Below are 9,056 nucleotides of genomic sequence, written 5' to 3' on the forward strand. Positions count from 1 at the left end.
AGTGAGGCAGAAAAACTGCCCATTCCTGCCTGACCTTCCAAGTCAACCCTGGTTGGGCTAATGGGGTTGTTGCTAGGTGCAAATGGTGTCATCAGGCCCGAGATCTGTGCTGCTGTGTGCAACTGTACATTAAAAGTCCTATTACGTTGTTTTAATCTGGGTTGGGTTTCGTTAAGTATAGTCGATATCTTCTAAAACATGCACAGAGTATTCTCCTCACGTACCTGTCTCTGCTTTCAGGTGGAATTTTGGCAGGCCTGATTTCAGACAGGCTAGAGAAGAGGGCATCGACCTGCGGAATGATGCTGTTGCTGGCAGCACCCACAGTAAGAGTTCGCCTCTCTCTGACAGCTGTGGCTGGGGCTTTGACAGCACTCAGGAAGTTCTGCAAGCGGCATTTGCTAAGTTGAACTTGTAGTTCAGGCCAGGTTAAAAGCGTAAGAAGTTGAGCATGTGAACAAATATGGACATTTGGGCTGCCTCTACTAAGCAATGAAACAAGCCTAATGCATTGCTTGTTACAGGATTATGTGAAAAGTTTATTGCTCTTTTGTAAAATATGATGTCCAGTTTTTAGCCAGAATTTTAGTTGCTCAAAGGCTAAAACTGCTGCGCTCTTTTTGGAAAACTGACAGTTGGACACATGAGGTGCATTTTTCTGTGAGTTTTGATTCTTTTGTGAGCTCTATTCAGTGCTTTGTCGAAGTTGGCAATTGGAGAGTTTAAAATTGAGTGTTCTCATAATATAGCCCTTTATCCTGAAAGAACACCTGGGGAAGAGGAGCATGCTCCTTATCTCCCTGATCTGTCTAAATCAAACAACCATTCTGCTGTGGTCTAAAAAGGTTTTGTAAAACCTAGGATGTGAGAACTACTTTTCACATAATACCAACAGATTTTTTTAACTAAAATGGGGAAAATAGGGATTTTACCATTAATGAGGGTGTTGGTATTATAACACGTCTGTGTTTTCATTTTTGCAGTTGTACATGTTCTCTGCAGTCAGTAAAATGGGCCTTGAGGCTACTGTAGGTGAGTATTTTTAAATTATTTTCTGCCTCGCTTTATGTGAACTTTTCATTTATGATCCTTTGCCCTTTCATTTTTTCTTTTCCCCTGAGAGGAGAAAGTGTGGAATGAACACTGTCTCTTGGATGCTTTTTGTGGGATAAGGAAAGAGAATAGGGAATAATTCAATGGTGACATGATTTAGTTAACAAATAACGTTAGTTCATGTCTGCTAATCACTGAGATAAGAGATTTAGGTAATATCATTAGTCTTTTTTATGGAGCTTGTTTATGTCTGCATAGGCTTTATTCTATCCACTTTTCCAAATATCAGACACTTTAAAAGACTACTTACAGTGGTTTAAAGACTACTTACAGTACTCTTGAAAATGACTTAACATATGTAGACTGAATCCCGTATCTATTACGTGAAAACAGAAGCTGAATCACAAGAGCTGACAGTAATGTCTCACCTACATAAAGGCCTTGATAAGTTTTAGGGCTCTCTGGTGCTTGGTGTGTGCGTATGGTTGACTTCCTGTGAGCATCCTCTGTGCTTAGAATCAGTTTGGTTAGACTTTCCTCTTTCTCTGAACTACCATGATCAATAAGGGCCCTGGGAAGTACTTCTAACTCAGTCCTATCTCCTGTTATTTTTGGAAGTTTACACTGTGGAGCAAGCATTGCAGGGAGATACAAATGTATGTTGCTTTTCTTCCTGTCCCCTGTAATGAGGCCAGGGGAGCCAAGGAAGGATTAAACTGTTCAAAAACCACAGGCTGACGTTTCCTGTTGTTACAGTTTAGTCATTCAGGCAACTCACATTTTCTGTTTTTGTTCAACTTGCAACAGTGATGCTGCTTATCAGTGGTGCCCTGGTGAACGGACCTTACGCACTGATCACCACTGCTGTCTCTGCTGACTTGGTGAGTTTAGCTTCCCCTCCGCTTCCAGCATAGCAGCTTTGGCCTCCAGAGAGAGCCATTTGACTTCTGTAGGATTGTCAGTAAAGGAGCTGCACTGTCCTGAAGCAAAGTGAGGTGGATAAGCTGTGTTGAACTCAGCCACTGAGATTGTTTTAGAGGTCCTGTATTAAAACTGGTTAGTATCCTGCCTGTTTGATCCTTAACCTTGTTGAAGGGACTGCTAGCTAGAGAGTGGGGTCTGACATTACAAAATGCCTACCTGTTGGTTGGGAAGAAGATTGAAGAGGCTAACTGATTCCTCAGGTGTCAGCAACCAAACATCTGACCTGAGTGAGGTCTCAGTTTACATAATCACTGCTTACCTGAGTGTATTCTCCTCAATGTACGAAGATAAGTCTGTCTGATTAGCAGTTCTCTGAAATGTCTAGTTTATCTATCTTGTTGCAAAGTCATTCACTTCATCAGTTGGTTTTTTTGTTGTTGTTGTTTTTGTAGTTCTGAAAACCTGACTTTTAAAATTGGGACTGAAGGGCTTCTTTTGGCCCACAGATTCTTTGAATTAGCTTTTCAGTTTATATTTAAATTTCTGGTATTCTAGTATTCTCGTCACAGCAGAACCTTTTTTTGTTCTACAGAGCTTTGCTGTATTAGTAGAAGAAAAGATGGCCATGGAAACAGTCTTGCAGCATAATGCAAAGCGATAGTGTTGTCCTTGTTGCTTGAATCCACAATACGCAGAAGAGAAAGCTTCACAGCTATTGTTGTTTAAACAAACTGGTTGAATAAAGGAGAACACTGTAGGCAACCATTTGATTGAGTGGAGGGTTTCTTTGAGTAGCGATAAAAGGATCTGAGCTAGGATATTTTAGGCAACTTCACAATGTGCATCTCACATAGAGGGTTCAGCTCAGGATGGTTCTAAGCAGTCTTTGTCTCTTTAGGGTACCCATAAAAGTCTGAAAGGGAATGCAAGAGCCTTGTCCACCGTGACAGCAATCATCGATGGAACAGGATCTGTAGGTAAGCCAGAGCTGGAAGGTAACCTGCTTTTGCTGGGGTAGGTTAAAACAGAAGATCTTTGTGAAGCTAGGCTCTCAATGGTTCACGCTTTGCCAAGACACAGTACAGTTTTGGAAATGGGGAGTACAGCGAACTTAGCCATAAGCCTCCCTAATGTTCCTATATCTGAGGGAGGGAGGGAGAGGGTGATAGACTGATACTGAGTGCAGATATAAAAAGTAGATACCATGGAAGCTGTTGGTGAGACCTGCAGTCACGACCTTGGCACTGGCATGTAGAAGGGAAAATTTGTTAGGATTTATCTTGCTGTGGGATGGGCATTATTTTTCTGTGAGCCAAAGAATGGCATTTCTCAAACTTCTAGCCTTCCAGCTTCCCCTGCGTTAGAGTCCCAGCTGTACCAGTTATGTTTTACACTTTCTGGGACATTTTAATCCATAGGGTAATACTGAGTTATCTAGGTGGATAAATTGATACTCTAACTCAGAATAGCTGTCTTTCAGCATAGTAAGTCTTACATTGCATCATTGTGACAGTGTCAATATTCAATTTTAGGTGCGGCTTTGGGGCCTCTCTTGGCTGGTCTCATTTCCCCTTCTGGTTGGAACAATGTGTTTTACATGCTCATGGTGGCAGATGCGTGTGCCTTGCTAGTAAGTCTAAAAGCACTGCTTGGTTGCTATGTATTTTCTTTATGCTAAACTATGTATATTAAAATGCACGTTTTCCTTTTGCAAATTCAGTAGTCCATCATAACCAACATCCAAATGCGTAGGAAATTTTCAATAAAAGAGCAAAGCAGCTCATTTTGAAATTCTTATTTAATTTTAATCAGAAGAGCAGATTAGTTCTGATGCACTTCCATTTCTGAAGAAATACACATCTGTTAATTACTGGCTGAGCTGATTACAGCAGGCCTAATTGTAAGCAAACCTTCCTATATAGAGCTGGAAGATGCATCAGATTCCACTCATGAAAGAATTACTTCTGTTTTCTTTAAAGCTGGTTTACTGAAGTAGTAACAACTGTTTAGCTACGTTGCTGTATCACCAAAAACACTATGATAATGAAACTGCTGAAAGTTAATACATCACATTCTCCAGATAGGCCCCAAAACTGCTGTACTAGGTTAAACAAAAACTGGCTTCCTCGCTTTTGACAGTAACCAGGCACAGATGCTTAGGGAAAAGGAGCGTGACACACATTGTGAAATGGTACAGAGCATATCCACTTTCCTCCCTCCTCCTCCTGTTTGAGATCCTGTATGCTGGATGGGAAGATCTGAAAAGGGTTTTTACTCCTTACATGCCCTGCTTTGCTTTAAAGACCAAAGAAGACACAAGATGAGGCAAGGAGTGTCTTGTTGTACCTTTTGAAGTCAGTCTTGCTGCAGCCACCTGCAGGTTAACCTGTAGGTTATGTTTTTGTGTTTGCCACGGATTTCCCTAGCAGGCATCTGTACCAGCTTTGTCTGCTCCGCTCCAGCAGAGCAGAGTGCTACTATAACTCTACCTCAGAGATGTCCTGAAGTGTCACTTGCTTATCCTCTGCTTTTGAAGTCCTGGATGGAAGTGCTCATGAAAGTGTGGGGTGACTGTGAAACACTTGAGAAATACACCTTCCTCTCTACTGGCTGTGCCCAGACCAAACCCTGTGCCTGCAGGGTATTCCACTAAGCCCTGTAGTTCTGCAGAGGAGCTGATGCTCAGTGTGTCAGACCACTCTCTGAGACGAGCAGAATTTTTTGTTTTGAGTTGGGATTGAGGCTTTCTTTCTAAACTGAAGCCCAAATTTGTAAACTATGTATTTCCACATGTAAGACGTGAAATCCATGGAAATTAATTGAATAAGTTAATATTCAAAGTATGTTCCCTCTAATAGTCAGCAGCTCTATGGTTTGCACTGTTTTCGGTATTAGCCATTCTGTGCTGCAGTGGGGTTTGGGAAATTGTAGTTTCCCTAAGTAGACTTAAAACTCTGCTTTTTTATAGTTATTTATTAAAAACAAATGAAAAAAAAAAATCCCACATTTCTTTGCTGCATCATTTAAAATGCATTTTTAAAGCACTGTTATTGACAGGATTGACTGCTCTTGTAAAGCTTTTTTTGTAACTCCTTTCACTGTTATTTTCAGTGCAGAGTATAGATGCCTGTATTCAACTCCTATTTACTCAAAGATATCTGGAGGGGGGTTAGCCTCATACATGGTATTCAGATCAGTCATGCTTTGCTGTTCACATATCTCCAAAATGTTAGGTTTAATATCTTAAACCTTAAACCAGCAATACTTAATAATATTCTGATAATAACGTTGAAGAATATTCCATTTATAACAGTGAAACTCTGAAGGTAAGGGAACCTTTAATAGTGAGGAATCCTGGAATAGTTCTAATTCTGTCTTTAAGGTATGTGGGAGTCCTCAAATTTTGTTTCTGAAATCACTTTCCTGGGGACTGTCTCCACAAGCACACCTTTTAAAATGCATTTGAAATTCCTGATCCTGCACATGCAAGTAAACATGACTAACATCACTCATCTTGACTAATTGTGTGATTAAAGCTTTTCACACACACAACTCTTCTTCAGAATAGCAGCTGAAATCATTTTAAGATCCAAAATTTCCATCTGCCATGTTTTCTTGATCTTGAAGTCTTGGGTTCCCTCTGCTGGTTTCTTTACACATCTGCTGGTTAAATAACTTTGGAAAACCATTGTTGTTTTTTTTTGTTTTTTTTGTTTTTTTTTTACACAGGAATTGGCCTCTCAATTGCAAAAAGGAAATTTATTTTTTGTTACAAGTTCATTGTGAAAACTCCTTTTCCAAACATTGACACCTATATTAACACCTATAATTTTCGTATTTATTTATTTATTTGTTTTTTACTGATTTCAGCATTGCAGGGTAGTGTTTCAAATGAGGAACTCTTTGAATAAAAGTGTGCATCTTAGCCAGAATTTTAACTTGTTGGTATATCTGTACAGATAGTAACACAGATACTGTGACTCTCTTTACAGTTCTTACTCCGTCTCATTCAGAAGGAACTTCGGTGTAATGCAGATCATACCCTGTAAGTGTTATGTAAAGCTGTTGGTCTTTAATAACAGTTTAAGAACATGTTACTAAGCTAGTACCCCTATGTAGACAGAATATACTAAGTTTTGTATATGTCCATTTGTCTCTTTCAATTTTTCTTTAAAAAAGTAATCTTTTTAATGTTCTTAAATCATGATTATTTTTCTTTAGAACCTTGTATTTTAAAAAGCACCTGAAAACAGACTTGTCATGGTCTCTTAGTGTTTGTTTTTTTCCTGAATATGGAATATTTCTGATTTTCATCACGGAGCGTGCAGGTGGGGAAGAAGAAGCTTACTCTATTGCTTGCCTTCTGTGTATTGTTTGGTAGTTTCAAATGTAACCTTTTCTAAAAGGCCTCTCTAAAGGAAAGGGTGACTGAAATTACAAGGTTTTGAAGAAAAAAACCACCAGTGAATCACAGGGGTTACACTTACCTAAGCAAAATCTAAATTGGGCTCCTTGGCTGTTTTGGAGCAGTGAAATAGAATACAAAAACACATAGCAAAAGGCAAAACTTGCCTTTTAAGTTAGTGGCTGTTACACCTCACACCTAAGGCTCTCCTGCCTGATTGCTCTCCTTTCCCAGGTTCAAAGAACACTGAGCTAAGAGACCAGATTTGGAAGAACGACTGCGTAAGTGACCAGAGCTCTCCCCTGAAAAAAAATCTTCACGGAATGTGTTATTCTATACTTAAGAGACTCTATTTGGTGAAGAATTTTTGCACGTTTACTGGAAGCAATTTGAGAAACGCAACTGGTAAATCCCTGAAGCTCTTATTTTTGCACATGAATAAGTACCTCAGGATGGCAACTATTCATCAGATGGAGGGACAGGAACTTTGGGAAGCTTTTAGTAGAGCGCCTCAACTGAGCCAAAGAGAAATACCAAGTGCCTTTTCATTTCTTTTGATAGGATGTTTTAATTAAAGCGCTGTACTGTGTGTTTTCCAAAAACAAGTCAGAAGTAGAGCAGAAGGATGTTGAAATCATAACAGACAGCCTAGCAGTGAAATGTCCCTGTGTCAGTGAGCAAAGTATCCCTTATGTTATTGTGTGCATCACTGTGATCAAGGGCATCGCATTATAGAGGGCAAGACCAGCTGGTTATTAATGTACACTGCTATTAGGATTTCAAAGCTGCTCAGACAATAATAACCTCACCATATTATTAGTTTTTAACTATAGCACAAATTCTGCTCCCAAGGACAACATCCAACCTTGCGGTAGGTAATGAAATGGAATTTACAGCTGCAGTGTACCACAGCTAGCGGTTTCCACAGACTCTCTGGGTGGATGTTAGCCCACAGTTAGGATTGTGCAAAACAGAGTCCCAAGCAACAAGAAGTAGGTTATGAGTCAGAATTTCCTGTGGGGGGCTCTAACAATTTTCAGGGCATTATAAACTGGTAGTGCAAACGTCGTGTAATTGTTGTGCTGCTCCTCTAGGCTGGGTTGAAATGACAGGTGGTTCCTTTGGGGTGGCAAAGAACTGTGTGCTGCCACACTTCAGCATTACAGGATTGAGAAAGAGTGCTGCTTTAGTGCCCAGTGCCACAATGATCTTTGTTGGGTACTCCGGTGGTGGTGTGTGCGCTTGGAAGTCATTGTCAGATCAGGGCCTTAATAACCAGAAATCTCTTTCGAGTGGCTAATTTCAAGTGGCTTTGAGTTTCAGATTCAGAGCCAAAATATGTATGTATATAAGAGAAGAAAAATTACCTAGGTGGTAGGTTGTAAGAGAACATTTCAGTAACTAGTGTTACCCAGCAAATAGACAATTTAATGTCTTCAGAACATATCATTTCTTCATACAGGTATCTCCTTTGCAAAACAGATGCTTCTGTGATCTTTTTTTAAACTTGTAAAAAGTAAAAAGGAATTTTTTGTATGAGGTGTTTATACTTAGATTGTGAAGGTTAGATAATTTAAACTGTGTACTGTTCTTAAGTGTATTTATTGAAGTTCTAGGCACATGTCTTGTTCTGAACTGTGCTGTAAGTTCTGTGAAACAATGCAGTAGTGTTTGTACTTGATTAACAAAACAGCACTCTAAAATAGCCTGGCAAAACACGGAGAAATGTCTCATCGGCTGCTGGTATTATGTTCCATGTGTTGGCACAATACTTAATTTCCAGGACTGTTTTGTAATTGTTCAGTCTCTGATCAGTTATTTCACTGTTTTGATTCAGCATGTGCTTTATGCTTGATTCGAACAGCATAAGAATGTGTTTATTTTTCACTGAATGGAGACATAGGGAAGACCTCAGTCCCACAAAGATTTATGGCAGGTACCAAAGTAGGCTCTGAAGCTGCAGTTACCTAGATCACTGGTTAACTGTACACCTTTTGAATAAACCTCTTGAGACCGGGGGAGACACTTGGTCTGTACCGGTAAATCCATGCTGCATTTAGGCTTTAGGATGTATTTAAATGCCACAGAATTCTGCAGCAGATCAGGGCTGAAGTCTTTAGTTGGGATGCTTTCAGTCATATTTAACAGCTACACGTTGTAAAGATGTTTAAATGTGTTTTGGATTTTACATGTTTTACTTGTTGGGGCTGCTGCTGTTATTTATTTATTTATTTGAATAGCTGTTGTGCTGAAGTGACTTGGATATGGGACTGTGAAAACATTTGAGGTGCTGGGCTGAGTCCTTCCTTCCACTGATGGCAGGAGGGATTTGGGACTCCTGCTGCACCGACGTCTCTTTCCTTGCTAACGTGCCACATTTCAGTTCCTCCCAGCAACGAATGTGTTCAACGAAAAGATGAAGATTGCTGCTCTTTTGTAACAACCCTAAGGGTCCCCCAGGTTGTGAACAAACTGTTTTGTTATTACTGGGTGTCAATATTCATTCATTCATTCAGCAAGACTGACAAAATTTTGTCTATGGAAACGTGAATGACCAGTAGGTAGAGCCGAATTGGAATAAGACTGCAGGGTTTGGTTTTTGTTTTTAATGCCAGTAATTGTGAATTTTATCTATTTATCTTCTGTGGAGAATAAAAATGGGTTCTGCTGTAAA

General features: G+C 39.8%; 1 protein-coding gene across 5 annotated transcripts in view; it reads left to right on the top strand.

Annotated features, from left to right (window-relative positions):
* The window catches only part of SLC37A1 (solute carrier family 37 member 1), a 35,197-nt gene extending 26,141 nt beyond the window's left edge, over positions 1 to 9,056 (top strand). For all 5 annotated transcript variants that reach the window (XM_068684924.1, XM_068684916.1, XM_068684906.1 and 2 more), the window contains 7 exons: positions 241 to 326; positions 984 to 1,032; positions 1,861 to 1,934; positions 2,876 to 2,954; positions 3,510 to 3,607; positions 5,970 to 6,022; positions 6,617 to 9,056. In XM_068684924.1, coding sequence (XP_068541025.1) covers positions 241 to 326; positions 984 to 1,032; positions 1,861 to 1,934; positions 2,876 to 2,954; positions 3,510 to 3,607; positions 5,970 to 6,022; positions 6,617 to 6,632 — 455 coding nt within the window. In that variant the 3' untranslated portion in view covers positions 6,633 to 9,056. The remainder of the gene's footprint in view (positions 1 to 240; positions 327 to 983; positions 1,033 to 1,860; positions 1,935 to 2,875; positions 2,955 to 3,509; positions 3,608 to 5,969; positions 6,023 to 6,616) is intronic.

The sequence above is a fragment of the Anas acuta genome, chromosome 1 (genome assembly GCF_963932015.1).
Source record: "Anas acuta chromosome 1, bAnaAcu1.1, whole genome shotgun sequence".
Taxonomy (NCBI): Eukaryota; Metazoa; Chordata; class Aves; order Anseriformes; family Anatidae; genus Anas; species Anas acuta.